Consider the following 23,870-nt stretch of genomic DNA (forward strand, 5'->3'; position numbering starts at 1 on the left):
TAGACTCCTGAAAAATAGTAATCAGTTTTCTATGATTTGCTCACAGGTCGAAACAAGAACATCTACCATCTTTGCATGCAGCCATCAGGACAGTGGACAGACACTTTGCTTTCAGGTGTGGTCTGTCTAGAGAGGGGGTGAGACATCCTGGTGAAACTTGGGCTCTGCTGTTGGACCTTGGTGTGGGGAAAGCGAAGCAGTAACTCAGTGCTGCTGTGGAGCAGCAACCTCCTCCTCTGCCTTGCAGCTCTGGGAGCAATCCTGACCTCCCCACCGGGGTTTGGAGCTGATCTCTTCAGGCTGGAGATCCCTCCCCAAGAAGGTTATTGCTACCTGCAGGGCAATGCTGCTCCAGAGTGACAACCTTTGCTGGTTGCACAGTTCCTTTGCACAATTCCTTGTATTCCTGGGCAATAAAGGAGATTCTCACACAGGCAAAAACAATTAGAACAGGTGGATGCAAACTATGCAGGTAAAATAATGAACTTTTGAGAACCTGATAAAACTGATCAGCATAAAAAATTGGTGGGAGCATCCATCCTAGGAGCTTAGGCAGGATAGAGCCCAATGAGACTGCAGTGTGGTAATGGCTGTCTCTGAGGAAATCTGTGTTTGTGGTCATCTGAGGTGGGACTTGCTAGGGAGAGGGGGGAGGAAAGCCCCCCTCTGACTGCATTGTTTACTCCACTGCTGGCTGAGGAGCTTTAGCTTTCTCTGATGTTTTGCATGGTGTGTTTGCACATGGAACGAGCTGCCTTGCAGGATTCTCTGATGTTTATGACCATCACTGCTGGGATCTTGATTGACTTGGGGAGCAAAGGATGATGTTGTCTGGGCATGTTAACTGATCAATGTTGCTGCCTACAGGCCAGGAAAGGTTGGAGTCCCCTGCCTAATGCCAACTCAAATTTAGATGCATGTCATTTATAGTCATGCAAAGCAGTGTCACATTTTTTTCTTCTTCTTTGATCATACCCAGAAACTATAAATCCCCAGGGTGAAATCTTAGCTCTACAGAAACCCAGAGCAAACCTCCTTTCAGTGATGCACAGTTCATGGTGGAAGTTGTTTTTATTTCTTAAATGATTCTTGTAATTGCTGGAGAATTGTATTTATTTCTCTCCCCTCACAGCAAATGAAATGTCAAATTTCATTGTCAAGTAGCCTGCTGAAAACAGTCAGGTCTGTCAATTCAGAGTGCTGAGGGCTGATAATAAAATTACAACCCAGTAATTTTATATTTTTCTCCTATTATCTGCCATGCACAGTATTTTTCATGTGTTCTACTCCACTGGGACGATTGTAAACCCATGGCTAGCTCTTTCATTTGAATATACTCAGTGGGAGGTGGCAGGTGCACTGTTACAAACAGATTTTGAAACTTTATCATAATATATTCAGAAGGTGATAATGTAAAAGCTGCTGGAAAATGGAGTGAGATGAAGGAGAAATTCCACGCCTGGGAATTTATTTAATGTTTAAACACAGGAAATGCTTTAAAAGCAAAAATATCTCAGATCTGTCTAATAATCCACTGCCCCAGACTAGTCACCACGATACCCCTGGCGAAGGGGGCAGGTAGAGGAGATGACCTCTGTCTCACCTCAGCTTCCATAGGTGCTCTCCAGCTCCTGTGCCAGCTGGGGCAAAGAGGCACCTTAAGCTGACACAGTTACTGTTTATTTTCTCTGTGTGACTGTGGGACAAGGGAGATTTTGAGTGAGATTAGACTGAGACACACACTGGAAAACTCTCTGGCAGAAAAGAGAGATCATGAAGTGAGGGACACTTCTCCCAAGTGCCAAAATCATCAGAAACAAGCTCTGTGTTGATTTCCAGCCTGGACCAGTCCCATCCACTTCAATACTTGTTTGCTATTAGATTATTTGGATCTTTGATCCTTTCCTGAAGTTTTCTGCAGAAAGAAGTGTGCAATAGCGCAACTACATTGGTTGGGACCAGAATCTGGTGCTGTGTTTGGCTCAGTTTGTGTGAACCACTGTGTGAAAATCAGCTCCTTGATGGACATCAGTGTCCAGTACCTGTCACAGCTGTGTTCACTTCCCAGGCACCTTCATCTTTGTGTGATTTGTTTCTTTGTTTTCAAATGATGCAGCTTTTAAAAATAATAGAAAATAACAGCACATTGTCTCCAAGTGAGTATTGGAAGCTGCATGGCTTGTCCTGGACTGTGCTCCCCCAGCATGCTCACAGAACTATCTTTGTAAAGAGAGGGAATCTTTGTGAGTAGAGAGGATCTCATCAATGTATGAAGACATAGCACCAAGCACCTGAAGTGTCTGAAGGAGGAGTGCCAAAGGGATGGAGCCAGGTGCAACTTGGAGGTGCCCAGAGATGGGACAAGAGGCCCTGAGCAGAAACTGATGCCTAGGAAGTTCCACCTGGACATGAAGAAGGACTTCTTCCCTGTGCAGCGGCTGAACACTGGAAGAGATTGTCCAGAGAGGATGTGGAGTCTCCATCAATGGGGACATTCCAAAACTGCCTGGAGACAACCCTGTGCCCGGTGCTTGGGATGACCGTGGCTGCACCAGCTGATCCACCGCGATCCCTTCCAGCCTGACCGTCCTGTACCCGATGCTTGGGATGACTGTGGCTGGATCCACCGTGATCCCTTCCAGCCTGACCATCCTGTGCCCACTCCCGCGGGCCGGGCCCCATTGTGCCCCTCACCGCAGGTCCCCCGCTGTCTGCACATCCCCTCAAGTGCGCCCTGCCCTACCCTGCCCTGCCGTGCCGTGCCGTGCGCGGCTCCCCCCGCCCGCCGCTCCGCTCCGCTCCGCCGTGCCCGGCCCCAGGTGCCTCCCGCCCGCTGTCCCGCCCGGCCCGGCCCCGCTCCGCCCCGCGGGTCCCGCCCGCCCCGCTCGCCCCCCGGGTGCGGCCGCTCCAGACGCGGCGCCGGAGGCAGCGCTGCCCCGCGGCGGCGGCGGCGGCGGCGGCGGCGGGGCTTAAAGCGCTCGGGCGGCCGGGGCCGCGCTCACCTGGGCGCCGCTCCCCGCGCTCCGCCGGCCGCCGCAGCGGCTGCGGGGCAGCGCCCAGGTGACCATGCGGGGCAGGCGGCCGCACGCCCCGGGCAGCAGGTAGCACTCGCCAGGTGCGCGGCGGAACATGGACTGTCTCCTGCTGGCCGTCTGGACTTTACCTGCTGCGATCCTCGGCGGCAGCTCCATGCAATTCCAGACTCTCCCGTGGCTCGGAAGCGCTGTAAAGGCAGGTCGAGAGCACTTTCTTTTGCAGTCGCCTAGTGTACTTTCATACCAGGTTACTGCGGTTTCTGGTGCCTTGTCTTTCTGCCTTGCCTTGTCAAGGAAACTTCACCCAATGCTCCTTTTCTCTCTCTCTCTTTTAATTTTTCTTTCTCTTGCAGACCCTTCAGCTGTGTTGCCTCTGTTGCATGTCTCATGCGGCAACTTTAACCAGTGACAGCATCAGTGAATTGACTCATGGTTTGTATAGCTCTTTCTGTGTCTGTATGTGAACATTTGCATGGATTTTTTTTCTTTTTTTTTTTTTTTTTTCGTGGAGTGAATATTTAGAGGGGAGAAGTCACAGTGTTTAGGGAGCATAAAGTGCAAGCAGGCTGGCTACTGCGGGATGGTGAACCATGGGCAGGGATTAACTTGTTAAGCCCTGTGTGCTAAAGCTGAAAGGAACAATATGTAGCAGCAAAGCAAATGAATGAGATGGTAAATACATCCACGTTTCCATGTGAGATTAGAAAGATGAATGTGTGTGTGTGTGTGTGTAGCCACAACAGCAAAACCTCATGTGTCTGTTGTGGAAGCAGTGAGACAAAAGTAATGAAAAGATTTGTGAGGGGGAGCAGGAGGAGCTGTGCAATGCAGGCTAAGGGGGGGAAAAAACCTGGAGAGAAAGGGCTCGTGTGAGTGGGAGCTCAGGAGCCGTTTGTTCCCAGGTTGGAGTGGCTAGCACGTAGATGCTGATGGCTTTGGGACTTTTGAAGTGCAGTATATGCTTTGTATGGTGTGTGAGCAGAAACAAAGTGCAACAGAGAACCACACCAGGGTGCAGAAAGGAAACCCCTCCTGCACCCTGTGCTCTGCTCACTGGGGGATTCCCTCTCTCCAGCAGCTGCTTGCATTTTTTGGCCACCAGCCTGCTTAGCGCCCTCAGCTTCTGCCGTTGATTAACACCACTCGAGGAAAGTGAAAGCTCTTGATGTATTGTTTCCACTGTCTAAGGAAAAGCAACCTGTCAGTGGTTACGTTTTCAGCCTAATGTGTGTCCAATAAAGTCTATTCAGGCAAAGAGATTGATTGAGAGATTTTGCAACATCTGTTACAACACAAAAAGGAGGGGGTTTTCTTCTTTTTTGATGGTGTTATTTCAATTTAGGAAGAGAAATTAATTGCTTGTCAAGTGCATGGACAACTCTAAGTGTCCACAGAGAAACACAGCTCACAAATTAAATTAAATGGGGTTGGGAAGCAGTTTTTTCAGCATAATTTCTTAAACTACCAGGAATGGGTGCAAAGATCCTAGTTCAGGAAACAGCTGAAACTCAGACCCTGGTTCCTGGACACAGGTAATCCCTGCATGGCTAGGTCAACACCAATGGTAATGTACTGCAAGTGAGGCACCTGCTTGTACAGCCAGCTGAATTATGGCCTCTTTCACCCTCCTTTTTTTGGGTGGTTCTGAGTAGATCAAAGTGTTCTCCTCAAAAACAGTTTTGTAATTTTTTGCATATTTTATCCAAAACAATAAACTTCTTTGACATGCAATTAGCAATGGCTGATGAAAGGTTATTAGGTAGGATGTAATCTCTTTCTGCTGGAGGTCAGTTACAATTTGAAACCCAGTCTAATCAAGTCACTACAAAGAGATGAGGTCTCACTCAGTTAAGGCATTAATAAATTAATCCTTTAATCCACTTGAACAAGTGGTAGAGTTCTGCAAGGTCTCAGTCATGGCTACCCCTACAGTGATACAACATTTGCTGCATTCTTAGGGAAGGGAAAAGCCTCTCAAACCAGAGCGGCCTTCACATTTGACAACAATTAATACAGGGGGAGGGGAAAACCTCCAGATCTGCTGGTGATGACAAATGTCTTCAGAGGAGCAGTTGTGGGAATGTTCACAGCTATGCTAGTTAGTCTGTGCCTCTCAGTGGGGCACAAAGGAAACAAACACAGGCTGAGAGCCTTTGTGACTTACGGGGGTGAATTTATGCAGGCGAGACAGCACACACAGAGCCTGCAGGCCAGCCCCAAAGTGAGGGAATGCTCCATGCCATAGGAAATGCCTGATATTGTGTCAGAGTGCCTTGTTTGTGGGATGCCAGAGCTGATGGCCAACTCTTTATCGTTACAGATTATGTGTTTGTGACACCTGTCAGAGTGGATGCCAGCGGATCGTACATTTCACATGATGTTTTGCACAGTACTAGGAGAAAGAGATCAACTCAGAGTTCAAAGAGTTCCTTGCACTACAAATTTTCAGCATTTGGACAGGAACTTCACTTAGAGCTTAAACCTTCAACCATTTTAAGCAACAGTTTTATTGTCCAGGTACTCGGGAAAGATGGACTGTCAAATTCTCAGGACCATGAAATTGAGCAGTGTTTCTACCAGGGATTTATAAGGAATGATAGCACCTCTTCAGTAGCAATATCTACGTGTGTAGGCTTGGTAAGTGTCTATTTAAAACAAATCAGCTTTAAAAGTATTTTTGTGTGTGCAATAGTAGCTGAAGGTATGTAGTTCACATAATAGTCAAGACACCATAAACCCTTTTGTGATTTTTCTAGTATCACTAGTTGCTATTGTATTTAACAGAAGAGACTTCATTATAGCCAATGAACAGCATCAAACCTTTGTAATTTTTTATGACAGTCTTTCAGGAAAAAAAACAAGACTAGCTGGTAGTCCTAGTAATTATCCCATAGCAATTTGTTACAGTTTGTGATAGTTTATACATTTCTGCTCACTCTTAAGTAAAAGTTTTTCCTGCCTTTGTGAAATGTGGTGAATAAAGGAAAAAAGCCAGTCCAGAAGCTTGTGAAAAACAATATTATATCTAGGTTTGTCAACTAATTTAAGGAAGGGTGAATTTCCTAGCTTGGCAGGACTTATGAACAAATTTCCCTTTGTTTCCTTTGATAATTCAAGCATTATTTGGGTTTACAGGTCTTCATGAGTTGATCTCTTATGAATGTGTTAAATATTATCATTGTGTATTTTCCATTTATGGCTGTCAGCCAAGTTCATGAAAATCATTATTCACAGGTGATTTTTTCAAAATAGATTTGACAGTGCTCATTGCCTGCAGAGAAGGCTTTACTGATGTAATTTAGGAGAATTGTCTACAGAATTAATAGCTAAGGATGTTTTTTAAGGCTTAATCGCTTGCACTTGCAAAGCAGTCTGCTGTGGCTGCAGAGGAAGGCAGTGACATTGAGTGGGAAGTCTATGAAGTCATCTGTGTGCTTTGTGGTTGACTAAAGGTCCAGAGGATATGTTGGGTCACCCTCTTGAAATCTGTTTTGCAAAGGTACTTGTCTCTGAGGGCTATTAAACTGTGTGACGGGACCAGAAAGGAGCACTTGAGACAGCCAGTGCTTCCTTTGAAACTGGAATCAGTGACTTGAGAAGCCTGTTCATTAGGAAGGGATGTTGATAACTGGTTGAAGTGGTCTGGGTTATATTTTGAATGCTGTGTCCTTTTATTTTTTATTTTTTTCCTCCCATCAGGTTAGAGTAATCTTAACAGTTCATTTGAACAGTTGCAAATGTGAGTTTGGAGCAGGTGCCAGGAACTGGGTTGAAGCTTTCTTTTGCTTTTAAATCTGTGTTTGTGATGCTGAACTGTTAATACCAAATGTGTTCAGTTGTTTTAATGGAAGCTTCATGTTCACAACTGCCACCTTTTATCAGATTTACTCAGAAAAATACCTTGTTTTCACTCATTGCAGTATTTTGTCTTTTTACTATGGGAAGTGCTCTACCTACACACAGCAGGTACAGTTTGGGAGATCTCCCCCGTTTGCCCACGTTTTGATTTTTAACATGCTTTCTGAGCTAAGTGAAGTTGAGCTTGTCAAGTCTTGTCTGGAGAAGGAAGGTTCAAGCCTGCCTCAGGTCACAGAGGAACAGAATGTGGTGATCTTAACTGAGAATGAAATGGATCTTTTACCACTGTCTCGACACAGAGGTTGTTATGACTGGTAAGCTTCACTTAGAAAAGATCCAGAAACTGATCAAAAGAGAATAAATATTGTGGTGTGAACAAACTTATTATGGAAGTACCTAAATTATCAACAAATAGAATCTCTGCTTAAAATTAATTTCAAGGTTCAATAGATTTTTGCCTTCAATTGTTGTTTTAAACTGGCAAATGAAGTAAACCTTTACTTACAATAATCTCCTGTAGGGTAGGTATCCCAAAGTATAATTGTTCCTTTCTCTCCCTATCCATCTATTAATTTCAGTGCACCTAATGAATCCCAGGCAAATTACCAACAGGATTCTGAGTCTTTCAGTTTACAAGGCTGTCCTCCTAAAGATGTCGTCAGCTGTCTGTAATGACACCCACGTCACTTTTCCCTGGGATCCAAATTCAGTAATCATATGTTAAGTCTGGACGCTGTGCTCTGATCAAGAGAACCTTGTGAATAGCTTCTATATCCTTTTGCACCAACTACTTTTGTCACTTGGTTGCCCTTCTTTCCTATTTGCTTTGTTCACTGCAATTAAACCGAAAGTGGTGTTTCTTCTATATGGTTGGTAGCACTAATCTTTCCATTGTTCCTTTCATTAGCAATAGCTTCTCTACAATAAAGCTGCAGTGACCCATTCTTTCAAGCCTGGAACACCACAATGTGATTTGGAAGCAATTGCATTTCAATAGACTACGGGGACTCTTTGATCTAATTTTTTGGATGACCTAGAGTATTCAGTCATTCAGCTGTCTGTTATCTGCCAGTGCTGCAGAGGAGACTTTGGGGAGAGGCTGTATGAAATGGCTTGTTAGGCAGGATGACCTTAACTTAACACTGGAAAGGAGCAAGAATTTGTTGCTTTGGTCTAGATCTGTTAAGAGATGTGTGTATATTACATTTTAATGGCTTAGTTGACAGGAAGGCCCCACGTTTTTATGCTGATTTGTTGATTTGAGACCAAATGTTTCCATCAGTCAACACAATTTTCTTGGTGTGTCAGAAGGCAGAACTGGATCTTTATCTGAACAAATCTCTAATAGAGTAAGTGAGCATTTCAGGAGAATGTGCACAAGTTTACTGTGAGTGCTATCACTTTTCATCATCAAAGTGCTTCAATTTTCAAATGGAAACTTGTTTTTTCTGTCTTCTGCCCTTTTTCTGCTTCAGTCAGCATCCTTTGCTTGCTGGAGCATTGCTATACAGCAAAAACCCAGCGCTTTTACTTGTTTTGTAAATGAAAACTCTGCTCTGGACCTTCTGTGGAGAACATGATATATTTCTTCCACAGAAGTTATCATTTTTTCACATATTATTTGATGCATTCTCACTCCCTGGGATCATTTTTTCACTCTTGCAACTTTGGGACAATGAGTTTATGTTAGTAAATGCAAAGCTAGTTTCTCTCTTTAGCACCATCTTAATGTGTCCCAAATAAAAATTAATGCAATTTTTTTTTTAAATTTTCTTCACTGATTTTTCATGATTCATTTAATAAACCTTTTGTTTTATTCCTGCATGACTTTCTGGAGTTTCCTTCAGTGCTTTGTGCTCTCCCAGTTGGTATATCCAGGCTACTGGTTTGTCTTGCTGTTTCATCCTGTTTGCATTCTCCAATTCAAACTGTTTGTTCTTTCCACATTCAATCTTTTTTCCCAAAATCCTGATTTGAGCTAATTCTTACTTACTGTAATTGTATTTTTATTAGTTATTATTTAGCAATTTATTATTACTCATAATTGCCTGTAGGTGGCTCATTGAGAGGCAGACTATACCAAATCCACAGACTACTGTGATTCTTCAGGTTTTTCTGAAAGAGATTATGCTGGCCACTCTTTGAATAAGAAATTGGTTTTTTAGGACCCACTCAGTATGGTTGTGTATATTCCAACCTCTTTCCCCCTTTCCCATTCTCATCCACTTTGTGCTATTTAATCTGCCTTAAAAGGGAGATCTGTTTTATGTTCACCATCTTTAACTCCCCTTCCATGATGGCATCTAAAAGATTTACTGCTGCCTTCCTAGCCTGTATCACAGTGTGTTGTTTGCCTGTCTTTATAGGCCAGTTTTTGTCTCCTTACCTTAGGTTTATGTGGACAGAATCTCCTGTATAAAGTGAGTTGTTTGCAGTCTCACAGTAAATCAGGGCAGAACACAAGAGAACCTCAGAGATCTCCAGTTGTATTGTAGAGACATCCTCAAAAGTAATTTATAACTGTGCTTTTGGGAGGAGAAGTTGCGTTCCCCTTGTGAACATGAACTCTGGCAAAGTCAAACAAGTTTATAATCCAGTACACAACCTAGGGCTTGGTGGCCCTAATGAATGAGGGGTTTGTTATCCAGCATTTGTGGGCTGCAGGACACAGGGGAAGGGTCTAGAGCAAGTACAAAATGCGTGCCCAGAGGAAAGACCTGTTTATCCAACATAAGGAACTCTCCCACCATTCCATCACAGGGAAGATGTGTGTGTATTTTGGGTCAGAAAAAGGAAGTTCAGTTCAGTGGAACAGTTCAGGTCCTTCATATGATGCACAGTGTTATCTCCCAGGATAAATTTATCAGTGGCACGGAGGCCTGAGAGGCTGCACCTGCTCACACCAGAGGTGGGTTTGGGCTGTTTTCTCCCTTTGGTTTGTGTACCTCAGTCAGAAGTAGTGGTGCCCCCCTCTGGTTTTGGCAAGATGTGTTGGAATCTGTCATTATAAAGAGCCTCTTGTCTCAAGCTGTGTTATGTTTATTAGTGTCTAGTCAAAGGAGGAGAATGAGTGCAACATGATTCATCCCTCCCTCCTCTTTGAGCTGTCAGAGGATTCTAGACAAGGGTTATAGACTGAGAGATAAACAGGAGATGTATTAATTCAATGGAGGGAGGTGTGTATGTGTCTGAGGGCAGGGCTTTGCTCAAAGTATCAAAGAAGCCACAAAATTAAAGCTTCTTGATGCAGTCTGACCACCTAAGAGGCAAGCAGGCCAGGCAGCTCATGTACCCACTCTTTGTAGTCATTTAATTGCACCTGGTATTAGCATTATTTCAGTTGATGCTAACAGCAGCCTCCTATTCCTAGAGCTCACACTTTAAGTCCAATTAAATATGTTGAGACAAATCCCAAGGTTCTTAGGCAGACAAACTGCCATTAAACTCGTTGAGCCAGACTGCTGGTGAAAGTACAGAATAATTGCTGTTTGCAATGAGGGTCCTTTAGAAATTGACAGCTGTAAAAATACAACAAAATTTGGCCCAGTGGGACCTTGAGGAGAAGATAAGTACAGAGCTGCTGGTTTTTTCTCATTCTTAAAGGTGTTTTTAGTCCACCCAGAAGCCAATACACAAGTCCTATATTTTCTGCCATTGTACCAGCACAACAAGAACAGCTTCTTTCATGGGAGTTCTATGATTTTCTTTGTATTCACACACTATTGCATCTCCATCCTTTATAAAACACAAACTGTGTTTTACAGGATCATACTTTTGTCCACTATTTTGGTGAAAGTTTTTCCACTATTGTTCCATTACTCCATATTATGGTAAATATGAAAATAAGAAAAATCTCTACAGGAAAATAAGATGACAATGGGAAATAGTCATATTCTTGAGGATATTTTAGGTTATGCTGGAAAAATACAAGGCAGTGTTTTTGGTCTCAGCATTGACCTGACTGGTGATAAATTGTGTGATTAGGTTATTGATCAACCTTCTCCATATCTGTCTGATAAGCTTTCTCTTTAACCCTGCCTTTAGCTCTGCAAGACAAAGGCTGTGTTATCCCAGGTATTTTGGCACTACTGATTCCTGATAGGTAAGAAGTGGAATTAAAGAGGATTAATGATGAGAAAGAATCTGCTTCTGCTTGGCAGAAAAAGCAATAGAAGTTGTATTTCTTCCTGTTTTATGTTAAAAAACCTGGAATGTACATAGAGGAAACTGAGCACAGTAGGCTGTGGCTGCTCAACTGCTCTTGAGTGTCCACAGGAGCTGGTCCTCTGTCACTTGTGCCTGCTCTGTCATTGCTCAGCTGGCAGCAGAGTGTGAAAATAAATGGTTCATTGGTGTATTTCCAACCAAACTTCAGGCTTCTGTGGGCACCATTGCTTGAACTCCTTGAGTGGTTTTCCCGAAACAGGGATTATCCATTTGTACAGAGATAGGGCCAGGATGAACTTCTTGTTAATCAGCAGTCTTATCATCACTTCCAAAGGAATCAGCGGTCGCTATCTGTGCTTGAAACATCAGTGTTTTTCTTGCTGTAGCAAAGCCTTTCCACTAAACCCAGTTCCCACACTTTGCCTAGTCCATTATAGACAAATGTCCTTGTGAGGGTCAGGAGTGGATGACCTGCCTGCACAGACGTGACCCCTTCATAACAGGATGTCTTTGATGTCGTGAGGATTTTTATTTTCAGCGCCACTATTTTCATGTGGGCCAAACCATCTCTGCTGCTGAGAGGCAGTGTATTCTCTTCTGCACAGCTGGGAACTGCTGGATATCACAAATAGTTCTCTTTTTGGAGGCAGATTTTAATAACTAATAGAAGCTTCTAGTCGCTAATTAAGCTAAGCAGGAGTTAATTTCTGTCTTTCCCCTTTTCTTCCTCCGCTTTGGAAGTGTTTGAGGAGGATACCAGGTTGGCAGACCTGGTGTGTAAAGGCTTTTGTTTACCCAAAACACAATGACAGTCTGTGAAACTGCAGCTCAAGCCCAGCTCAAGCAGCCCACTCCTGGAGATCTGTACCTGACACAGGGCGCAGGAGTGGGAAGCACAGAGGTGTCTTGGTTGTGCCCTGACCCGACACAATTCACCTAATTTGAGCAAATGCTGCCATCAAAACTCTTCTTAAAGAGTGCTGCTTTCCCAAGCTTACTCTCTGCTCACCCTGTGCAGAAGCATGGCCCTGATCATGATGACAGCTCTGTGACACACTTGCACCCCCTTGGGAGTTGACTTCAAGTCTCTGTAGGCTGCTCAGTTGTAACTGCTCTGGATGCTCACTGGGAGTCCTGTCACCAGCTCCAGAAGTCTCTCATGTGTCTTGGCTCCTCAAATTTTTGTTTGTTACAGTATTGTGCTTAAGCCCACAAGATATTTATGATAATTCTTTCTAATTTGCAGCTTCTTAGGGAGGGGTTTGTCTTCCTGATGTACAGCGGGTTCTCTACTCTTTGACAGAGAGGATCACTGGGACTGCTGTCCAGTACTGCAACAGGAGGGAAGATTGGAGGTCTAAGACCTGTGCTGTGGAAATGTGCAGCACATGGATCAAAATAAAAGCTGGAACTATGCTAAATAAAGGCATCCAAGGTGGTGATGCCCATGATGTATCAGCCAGTTCCTCAAGGTCATTTTAGAGCTCTTTGCATCTGATTAGCACTGTTGTTGACTTACACAGATAGAGCCTGCTAGGGATTTTCTAGAAAATATCTGCTTTACAGAATCTCTGTGTGCCTCACTTTGACATGGTCTTCTCCCAGTGAGCTGGCAGGGGAGGGGTTAAACTTAATTATCTCTGCAATGAGAGCTGGCAGTGGACCTACAGTGAGTTTTAGCAGCTGAAACCCAGACTTGAATTTTTTTTTCCCCAAAAAACACTTATTTTGTCTTTGAAAGGCTCTGACTAGCCCTTAAGTGGTATCTGAATTGAATTTTAACAGATAATTCCATTGCAAACAAGTTTTTCTTCTGTCTTTTTGATCATGTCACTAGGAGCAGAAATGTTGGTTCTTTCTTGCCTTTTCTTATCCCATTTTAATCCCAATTCTGTTGCTGCAGGTCTACCATAAATTACTGTATGCTAAAGGAATTTCCTATTGATTTGCTCTGACAGTGATTTGACCAGCTATGTGAATAGCTGATGGAAGCAGAACTTATCTTGGGTTCAGACAGTGGAGCACTGAGTAAAGCTCTGAGGTAAACATTTACAGAAGAAACCTGAAATTATAAAGCCTTGCAGCTCAGCACAATTTACAAACATGTATTAATTAAGCTTCAGGGCTGGCTCTGCTCTGTGTTTGATGAGAACAACATCCTGGCACACAATGGGTTGACATCAGTAACCTTTTATTGTTTATCGTGCTCGGAAGTCACCGAGAATGAGGGTGAAGAAATGTCAAATAATCAGGGCAGATGGGAGGGAATGAGTCTTGATGGTTGAAGCTTGGTACCGTGGGAACCATTATTGTCCAGAGTGATTTCTGGAACATGCAAGTTAATTTCTTTTTTTACAATGTTAGTTCATAAGCTGGGGAAATCTGCAAACAACTTCTGCAGTCAGATGAAAACCCTTTTCCTGAATCTCATATGTGGCTGCCCAGCTAGTGACTGCCAAAAAATGGGGAAAGACAAAAGTTGGATGACAAAGATAATAGGTCTTGAAGTTATTCCTACTGCAATAACAAGGCCCAGAACAAACCTGCTTAAGAGAAGAGGAAGCTGAGGCAATAAAGTGATATTTGCTTGCAGAGACAATGGGGTGTTGCCTTTTCACTCCCCTGGGCATTTGCATTTCAGGCTGCCCCACTCTGTACACAGCACACTTGGGGCTTTATTCTTTGAGGGCTGGATTCTTGCTGTTCACAGTGGGATCACTTGAATGCTTGTGCCTGCCTGCCTAATATATGTTAATTGAGAGACTTTTGTGTCTCAACATCTTTATTAATATTAATGGAATGAGATTTTTAATGGACTTATACAAAATATGCTTGACCTAGCTTGAGCCCTCACTTTTGTTTTCATACTCTGCAGCACAGTGTGGCTTCTGACTAATTTCAGAACGTAATATTATATTCTGTGGCAGAGTACACAAACTAATGAAACATGGATTACTCTTCAGACCTACATTTTCCTTGCCATGAGATACAGGATTTATATAACACCAGATTGTAATCAGTTCTAAGTCATGAATTTAAAAAGAGGTTTTCTTTATCTTTGTGTGATTTTTAAAAGACTTTTAAAATAATTCTTTCTTGACCAGACCTCTCTTATGCTATGCACTTTTTTTTTTTAGCAAGAAGTTATCAAACTAGTAGGCCTTAAAATTAGGCTAGACTAAACCTCAAGAAATATTTCAAATTAATATTGCTGTTAAAGTACCAGCTGGTCATGGTGAAGGATAGCTATAAATGCTGTAATGCAGCATCAGACAGGAAAGTTTAAACTTCTCTAATAAAGTAGCTACCCAGTGCCATTTCCTGTTAGCACTTGACAGAAACCTATGTTACTTGTTTTGTTAGATGCAAATATAAATTAAATGTTAAAATAACAGTCTTGGACTAGGGCAGAGATTATTTTTGTTTTGCAGTCTGCTGTGGATGATTACGGCATATACAAGAAAAATGCTTCTGTCATGTTTTCACTTTTTTGTTACATTTTCTGATAAAGAATAATTCCTTTTAGGCTGCTCTACATTTCATTGTTTGTAATAAATATCTCTGCAACCACTGTGGAGACCAGTCTGCCACAACAGGAGCTCTGGGCTCACTCTGTCAGCTGGTTCTCTCCATGCTGGAGGCCATATGGATATTTTTTTACACTACATCACATACTGGTGGTGGGATTGTTATCCTACCCCAAGCAGCAAAAGCTTGAGCAAAGGGGCAGGAAAAAAGAGTTTCCAAGCTGAGAGAGCAGTGAGCTGCTGATGTCTGCTGATTGCTGCAGCCCTGTCCCTCTCATTGACAGGTGCTTGCTGCTTGATGGGCTTCATCTAAACCTTCTTGTGGTGAATAAAAACTTTTCTGCTGACTGCTTTGGATCTGAACCTGGCCTTGGGAAGTGTCTTTAATTCCTTCCTACATCATCTTGGCCCTTGAGTCAGTAGGAGTACCAGTTTTTTGGGATACACTGCTGCAATTGCTGTTTGGTTTAGCAAGATATTTTGAAAAGGGGAGGCACCACTGGCTCATCAGGAAAGTGAAACGTGTCTGTTGCTCCTGGCGGACCCCGAAATGCTTGTTGGACATACTCCAGGGTGGTGCTGTCTAATCAGATTTCACTGAATCAGAAGTTAGATGGAGGCAAACAGCGTGCTGGAGGGCAAACCCCGTCTGCAGGCTGAGCCTTGCTGCTCTCATGGACTGCTCACACCAGAGCAGCCAGCAGTGAGACGTGGCAGGAGCTCAGGCACTTTCCAGAGAGTCAGATGCTGCTACTACTGCTAGAAAGTGCACCCAAGTGCTTGGCATGGAGTTGCCAGATAGGTTTCAGTGCCCTGGTGCCAAGTGCTGTCATTCCACTCTGCTGCCAGAGCATCCCCACAATGAGGAGCAAAGGAAGCGCAATGGCCACCAGAAAATGCAAAGCCACAAGGAAATGTAAAGAGTTTATTTGGCCTAACCCAAATCCCGTCCTGATAAAGTCAAGTCTGGTGATGGGAATAAAAGAGGATGGTGCCTTTTGAGGCCTGTTGTCCTTGTTAGACAGGAGATGGACTTGGCAGGTTTTGAGCTGTGAAATTGTGAGGGAGTATTATCAGATATCATCACAGAACACCTGTAGGGGACAAGACCTCATTCATCTCCTGCTCATGGTAGGAAAGCTGAGTAATTGCAGAGAGGGAAGCACGCTACAGAAATGTTTAATTGATCCCTGTGTTTACCAGAGAGAGCTGGGTGGTCATTTGAGCTGCCTGAGGCACAGAGCCCTGCAGGTCTGGGTAATGAAGACCATGCCTGATCCCAGGGACAGAACAGGGTGCAGGTGGTGCCATGGCTGTGAGCATCAGGATAATGCTGTGGTGACAAAGGTTTGTGTTTTCCATCAGTGGGATAGATGAAATACCAAGGAAAGGACAATTTGGGCCAGCAGCTGAATCAGAGAGGGCTGATATATTACCATGTATTACCAGTTAAAGCTACGAACAAAAATGTGCCAGACTGTGCTCTTGGCCTCTGAGTACTGCACTGATTCTGTCTACAGGTTCCCAGCTTTTGGGTTATAGTGCCATCAGAAGTTTATTTTTGTTTTAATTTTCCAAGCATTTCTTGAAAATTAGCTTTCTGGTGCTCAGAACAGCACCACAACACTAAATTAGTTGCAAATAGCTCGAGGGCTGAGGGAATAGTATATTTTTTTGTTGTAGCTGTTCACATGATTTATTTAGTCATTTGAAAGACCACAGTTTGGGAAAGTCAGGAACCCACTCTAATGTGAGAAACAAAACAGAAAGAAATGTCATTCATACAGAATGAAGGTCAGTCTTCTGCAAGCCAGCATTTGTGCAAAGCCAAGGTCCTTCTGCCTCCACAGCCCTATTCCTGTGTTAGGATTAGCAGAAGATGGGGAGTATTTCCCATTGGGAATGTTCCCTGCCCACCATCAGCCTGCTCAGAACAGTGCCCATATGCTCCAAAATATCTCCATGGATATTCCACATCCTTTAATGACAGCCTGGCCTTTGGACCTAACTGGCAATAAAGAGGAAGAAGAATTTAAGTACTGATTCATTCTTTTCTATACCAATGCACTGAACTGGTGCCTATTCTTTATTAAATCTTTATCTTGCAACAGTCAGTGCAATTCAGTGTCCACTGCATCTGAAATAGGAATGTATCTGTTTTTCTATAAGGGTGCACATGACAATGCTGTTTGTGGCTGTAGTCTTTTCTGCTGTTCAGTAATTTGTTCAATCATTATTATTATGATCTAAAGCAACACTGTTGTGCTTCTTGCAGGAAAGGAATTGCATTTTAAAGAGAAGGTTGTTGTAGTTTGCCTTTAATTTTTGTAGTAAATGGAGGGTATAGGTTTATTGCAAAAGTTTATAATGTGGAGGATGTATGTGAATGAGTCTCACATGATTTCCTTTATTATTTGTTAAAATGTGTTAAAGGAATAAGTCACTGTAAATCTGTAAAGTATTTTATAAAATTTATTTGCTATTGAAAACAAAACCAATTTTATTTCAGATTGGTGAATCTTGCAAGAATTAGTGTAAATAATCTGAAAAATTATGATCAGTGTCCTATTTTAGTCCTTTTGAGGGGCTCAGTGGAGGTGCATAAAGAGAAGCCCTGGAGAGGAGTGATCAAATGTGAATTCTTGGGCTGAAACTATTCTGACAGGATGGGGAGTGTAGCTTAAACCCTCTGTTATCTTGCCAGTGTTCTTGTGTGTGCTACCTCTCCCCAGCAAGATGCCTGACCGATTCACAGCAACTGATGGGCAGTTTAAAATTACAAAGCTTTCAGTTTCCTTGTTCCTAACAGATAAAGAGGGTGGGCATTTCCTGATTATACGGTGTACACTCAAAATATTTAAGTTCCCCATGGTGCTATTTGTGCCTAATTTACTTCTCTAGCACATTAACACTGCTGGTTTTCTGCAGGGGGAGGAGTGTGTGGTGTAACATGCTGTGAAGAGAGGAAATGTTTCACAAGAGCTCCTTCTGGCTTTTCCTCTGTTTGCCTTACCACCTGGAAAGAAGAAAAGGTGGAGGGACTGACTGATGATCCAGATGGATTGCAGGAGCAGTCAGGGCTGTGGTCAGATGTGTTAAGCCGGGCAAATCCACACGGGGAAGTGGCAGGATTGCACTGCAGCTCCTAAAGCACAGGGAACTTCCAGTAGGGAAGTGTGCAGGCATGAGGAGGGCTGAGCTTCCATCAGCCAGCAACCCTGGGGCAGGCTGGGCCCCTTCAGAGGCCACTGAGCAGCCAGATTATTTTGGGGAAAAGTTGGGGATACACCACTGTGAGGGATGGGGCTTGAGGACAGGCTGCAGCAGAGCAGACACCATCTGAGAGTAATAAATCAGGGGCTGTGCAGGTCACACGGAGCTTCAGAGAGACTTGGAGTGGGAGGACCACATTTATCACTCTTCATGTTCCCTTTTCTAGTTCTTGCCTATGAAAGCAGACAAATTATCTCCTGTTTATGGGAGTTGGGTGCTTTGATGTTCTAATTATTCCACTCATGCGGTACCTCTCAGCAGAGCAAGCTGTCCTGATTCCTGTTTGGGGCTCAGATGCAGGAGCAGCTGAGCTGTGCAGCACCTCTGCCACTGCTGGCTGGGCTGGGCAGCCAGCTCAGGTCCCTGTGCTGCCAGGATGGAGCAGAGAGCACTCCCAGGCCCTGGGAGCAGGAGCTGCATGGAGACTGCAGTGTCTGTGACTCTCACACACTCCCCGATGTCCCAGAGCCTCTGTGACCCCAGCAGCACATTCCTCTTCTTGGAGCTTTTTTCTTAACCTGTGCTTAACCTGACCTTTGCTTAACCTACTGTTCAGTAGATTCATTGCAGAAACAAGGTCAGGCTGCTTAGGAAATTTTGCCTCCTAAATCTTCTGCTGATGCAATTTTTTTAACCATCCCTTTGTAACTCTGCAGCATTCTGAGCTGTCAACAAACATCTCCCTTGTCTTCACTGTATCTTTATTTCAGTCAGGAGGCCTGTCCTGTTTAACATAGTGGCAACATCTGTTCCATTGATATTTTGTTATCTAGGACCAATTTCATGCAAAGAATATCACATAGAATACAAAGTTGCTTTCAGGCACTATCTTCCCTTTTGCCGCTTGCATTTTCCCATTTCCTCAGATCTCAGAGAATATCACAGGGCTACCTTGAGCTTTGATCCAGAGACTACTTTGAGAGCCTTAGATGTAAGGTACTGTGCTGAAAACACTCTACTGAACAGATGCTTTTGTGAAGAAATGCTGTTCACTTGCATGAAAACCCTGGCAAATGGTGCTTTGCTGACATAACACGTAATTGAATGGATTTCTTCATTGAAAAGACACAACTAAATGCTCCCACACTGTCTTTTTTCCCACTGTTTTCTTAACACTCATCCCTGCTAAACAGTTGCATAATTCAGATGCTTGTACTAAAGTCTGATGATGGCAAAATCAGTGTAACCTTTCATGAGCAGTTTAGTTCTGCAGACCTGTTCAGGGGCTCCAAGTCAAACGTGGGGCTGAATACCTGGAAGTCATTGTTTAACACCCAAATGCTGCTTTAGACCTGTGTGTTGGGCTCTGACCTTGGCACAGACAGCAGGGCAGGAGGTGTAAATTGATGCATTGGGTTAAAAAATGGATTTACCTCACCTTACCACAACCTGAGCCAGTATTAAGTAGTATTTCTGTGTCCATTTTAAGACAGTTGTGGCATTATGTTTTATTTTATACCAAACCAGGACCTTGTTGTGGTGGGTTTTGCATGTCATCAGAGTTATTTCTACTACAGAGATTTAGAAAATAATACTGAAAATTATTTTTCATCAACCTTTCATTTATAATATTATTAAAAGCAGGAAATCTGGCTGGATTTGTCACAGACTAGCAAAGTTTTTCATTTACTCCAGCAGAGCAGTTATAGCATGTTCACCCTTGGGCATCATTCCCTTAAAATAGAAGCTGAGGCTAATTTGTGGGAGAGGAGTGAATGAGTGTACAGCTTTAAAGCAGGCCCAAGGTGGGTGTAGAATGGCTGAGCAGTGCAGATTGGTGGCATTTGGCTACAAGGAGGGAAACAGAGACTCTCTGGACTCAGGGTACACTTGGCAGTGTAATATGGTGAAGGCAGGTTTTGTGAGTGCAAGCAGGGCCTGCAAATGCCAGGCTTTTCCATGCCATGGAATGTAGATGTATCTTATTACATTTATCTTAGTAAATAATTATTTAAATGCCCATGTAAAGTAAGCCCTGAATGCTGAGGGTGTTTGTATGGTCATAGAAGTGGAGTTGCCATTGTGCAGGTTTTTAATGTTATGGGAAACAGAGAAAAGGATGAAGTCTTATTTCAACATGGTGGATTTCTGGGACGCTGCTGCCTTGTGTGTTGGGTTTAATTGTGTGAATTACATTCAGTGTGTTACTGTTGTACCTTTTCATGGCAGCAAGAAGAGATTCAGACACGCCTAGGCTGCTGTTCTGCTTCAGAGAGATTACTGCAGCAAAAGGGCAGGGGATGGCATTGATGGTCCCCTGCTCTGCCTCTCACAGTGGTGCCAGCCTGGGCAGAGGGAGTGGCTGTGTGCTGTTCCATCCCCAGCTGGACACCAAGTACCAGCCTTCCTCTAAGGGCATGTGGCAGTAGGAAGCCCCATGGCACAGGAATTCCCAGTGGTGAGCACAGCTCCAGCCCTCCAGAGCTGGCTGTGCTGAGTGTTTCTGCCTCAGTGCTGGGGCCACCTGGCATGAGCCTGTCCAGGATGTGCTTGGGGATGGTGTCTGTGGGCAGTGCCAGCTGGGAGCCCTGTGGGGTGGCACACACCTGGCTGTGCTCTGGGTCCCTGTGCTCCTGGATCACAGCTCTGGCTGGGGGGTGGCATCCTGAAGGCTGGGGCTGCAGCTTAGAGTAGAGAAGGTGGAAGAACTTTAACAGAACAACCCAGCCAGGGTCAAATGTGAGCCTTCACGAGTTCCTCATGAGCATTTTCTACATTGATTACAGAATCCTGCCTATGAAACTGATAAATAAGGAACAGAGAAGCTGAAATGCTGAAGAGCAGGGAGTGTAATCCAGATAACGCAGGCGCCAGCCTGACATTCTCACTCTTGGGCCATCTTTGCTTCTTGTTTTCCATCCCTTAATGTCCTAAGCTCTTTTGTTCCACTCCCTTTCTCCTTCCCACATAGATATTTCAACATATGGGTATGTCTGTGTATGTGGAATATCAGCAAAGCTGATACTTTGCTCCCTACAGAGTTCCTTGTGACCACTCTCTCATGTAACTAATCCATAGCAATGTATACTCCAACAAGGAAAATTAAAAGGTTGGGAAGCACTGACCTAACTTCTTAGTAAGCAATACAGCTGGCAATCAGATGTAACCCGAGCTCCTCGTTATTGGAGCTGCCTGAGCTATTCATAGCAAAGCAAAATTGCTATGGGAATTGAGCTGGATTTATTTTGTTTGAATGCAAATTATCCCAGGTCAGACAGGCTCAGATCTTCTGCCCCCTCAAATTCATTTGCATCAGCTCTGGCAGGGCAAAGCTGGTATCTGGAGGATCTGCACTGGGGAAATGTGGGTATGGGTAGGGAACCACCAGATGTGGAGAGTATTTGCTTGGGGCTTTGATGCAGTTGGGTGCAACTCATTGCAGCCCAGAGTCCCACCCTGAGGGAAGGTTCTGCCATCAGGTAGCTCCAAGTGGTGTCTCAGTGCTTGGGAAAGTGTCTTCTCTCTCTATTGTCTGCAAACTCAACAGGGTGTCCTGTAAGGGAGAGGGGGTATGAAGCCTTGCCTAATTCTCACTTACAATATGAAATATTTTTAAGGGTCCAGCTGCCAAAGTCCCATCATCACAGCAAAAGCTGGTTTTTTACAAAAAAAAAAAAAACCAACCCCACTCAACTTTGATTCTAGTATACATGATTATAAGGGATAAAAAAAGCTTTTAAAAACTCAGCTGAAAATGGTTCAAGAAATCAGAAAGAAAATAAAACACTGAAGCCCTTTGGTATTATTTTAAAAAATCTCATAATTTATAGTTGTGTTTCCTACAAGGCCTGATTCATGACTTTTAAAGTTTGGAGTTGCCTGTCTGATAGGGAGGAATGTTGCTGATCAGAAACACTCAAGCAAGCATCTGTTAATGCTAAGTACCTATGGAAAAGGAATTTCCAAGTACTGATTTTTAGTTATATATCATCAGTTGTTTGGTTCTTTTGGTTTTTTGGGTTTTTTTTTTAAGCTGTTCATTTTCAGTGTCACTCTGCCCTAATCTTATTGGGTTTGCCTTTATTACCACTCCAGGAGCAGCAGCTTCATTAAGAAGGCATGCACTTTCTCTAGAATATTGGTACATCTGAACTCCAGCCCTGTAAAACTGATTAGCTGTACACAAAGAGGGAGGAGAATCTTGCCAGAACATTTTCATTTCACCTAATCCTTTGTGCAGCATAAATAATTCATAGCAAACCCACCTTAGGGTGAAACGCTGCCCTGTCTGAAGATCTGGGCATCTCAAAGGCACATTTCAGATATTTAAGAGGGATGTAAATGGTACTTTTGTTTTGTGCTGTTACAGAGAATGACAGGACAGAGAGAGCTGCATTTCCTGTGCTTTTGGAGGTTTCTAAAGGTAATCCTGCTCTCACCTGGAGTGTTCTCTGAAGCTGTGCACCTAGTTACAAGGGGTGTTAGCTCAGGGGACACACTGAGCTACCCTCTGGAGTCAGTTTTTCTGTTATTCTTGAGGTACCCTAAGTAACTAATCAACTGTCAGCACACGACAAATAGTGGGCTGCCTCTTTTTAGGGAAAGTGAAGCATAAATGCACTCATTAAATAATCCTGCTGTTTCCTGTTTGCTTTGTGATGGATTTCAGAACTGTCATAGCCAATAAAAGCTCTAGATTTTATCTTACAGTTGCAGGGATTTGCTTAAACGGGCCATACCCAAGTGCTTGTACAGCTACCAAGGCCAAATTTGAGCTGTTGGTTTTAGTTAATTGCCTTCCAAAACCTTTCTAGGGAGCCAAAGAGCCCCACTGATGGAATTGTAAATGAAGTGATCCTGACTGTAACTTGGTAAACCTCTGGCACTTCACTTAAATATTATTGGTGTATAGTTAGTGTGGTTATGCTGTAGTTTGAATTAGTATTTTTCTTCTATTCATTTATCACGCCTGCTCCTGGGATGGTTTCTTTTTGGTTTTTGGCTTTTCTTTTAAACCCAAAACATGAGAAATGAGCGAGCTCACGTACTGACAAGCAAGTATTTAATCTGTGGCAAAGCAATCAACTTTGTGTTAGTTCTAGAATATCTCATTACCCTGCAATAAATACCAATTTAATACATTTAAATACCAATGTGACTGGTTCAATTACCGTAAGTGGAGGAACAAATAAGAATATTTCCTTATTTGCCATATGCTGACAGGGGGTTGCATAAAGACATTTGAAACAAGCTCAGTCAACTGCAGAAATACAAAGGCACTATTCAGAGATAACTCTGGCTTTGTTCATATAGGAATAATTAAAGACATGCATTTTTGTTACCTTGTTTTAATTGCTGACTGTTCTGCATAGCACTTCTTTTGAGCAACCAAACAGAGTAGTCTTTCATGGCTAACTCAGACTGGCAATTTAAACCTTGTACTCTCCTCCTGTCAGATCGTCAGGTAATAAAATACTATATTGTTAAGAACCCTTAACATTTTACATTGGCAAGAAATCTATATGATGTTAGAAAACAGAATAATTGGGTTATTTTTCTGAGTCAGATGCTAAAGGAAAATGCCATCTGCTGACAATTCTCAAGTCAGGAAAGGCAACCAATGATTCTAATGCTTCTTTCATGATAAAAAATGTTTTACTGTGTATAAGGGCCATTAACTTAACCTAAACATTTGGTGTGGTACAGAGCCAGGTATTCCAGTCTGGTGAAAATCAGTAAAGGTCTGCTGAGGTTATTCTCATCAGCCAAGGACCCAGTCCCATAAAACATCACTTTGTACTTCTCTGACTCTGGGGCCAGCATCAGGAACTGCCCATTTACAGGCTTGATGCTTTTCTGGAGGATGGGTGAATTTTTTTGGCAAACATAAAAGCTAGGGAAAAGTTTAGTTAACTGAAATTCTCTCTTCCCTTCAGTGTGTTCACATGCCTTTGTGCTGCCTGGTTTGGGAGAGGATCAAAAATGAACATGCCCTGAGTTTTACTCGTGGGATTTCTGACTTCAATAATACATGTGTATTATTGGAAACCTCATGAGAGTCCATTCTCAC

The 23,870-nt window shown here is 43.3% G+C and overlaps 2 protein-coding genes across 3 annotated transcripts in view; one reads left to right on the plus strand and one right to left on the minus strand.

The window, feature by feature from the left end:
- Nucleotides 1-3,131, minus strand: part of LOC139596580 (hypoxanthine-guanine phosphoribosyltransferase-like) — a 100,910-nt gene extending 97,779 nt beyond the window's left edge. Inside the window, exons 1-2 of the mRNA XM_071440986.1 lie at nt 3,003-3,131; nt 334-406 (exon numbers count right to left, since the gene is read on the minus strand). Coding sequence (XP_071297087.1) covers nt 334-406; nt 3,003-3,131 — 202 coding nt within the window. The remainder of the gene's footprint in view (nt 1-333; nt 407-3,002) is intronic.
- Nucleotides 3,055-23,870, plus strand: part of ADAMTS18 (ADAM metallopeptidase with thrombospondin type 1 motif 18) — a 77,397-nt gene continuing 56,581 nt past the window's right edge. Inside the window, exons 1-3 of one of the 2 annotated variants that reach the window (XM_071440265.1) lie at nt 3,055-3,231; nt 3,389-3,467; nt 5,356-5,672. In XM_071440265.1, coding sequence (XP_071296366.1) covers nt 3,130-3,231; nt 3,389-3,467; nt 5,356-5,672 — 498 coding nt within the window. In that variant the 5' untranslated portion in view covers nt 3,055-3,129. Of the gene's footprint in view, nt 3,232-3,378; nt 3,468-5,355; nt 5,673-23,870 lie in introns of those variants that run through there. The other variant, XM_071440264.1, reaches the window with a different exon arrangement.

Source organism: Agelaius tricolor, unplaced genomic scaffold, assembly GCF_023055355.1.
Source record: "Agelaius tricolor isolate 1412-34295 unplaced genomic scaffold, bAgeTri1.0.p SCAF_15, whole genome shotgun sequence".
In the NCBI taxonomy this organism is placed as follows: Eukaryota; Metazoa; Chordata; class Aves; order Passeriformes; family Icteridae; genus Agelaius; species Agelaius tricolor.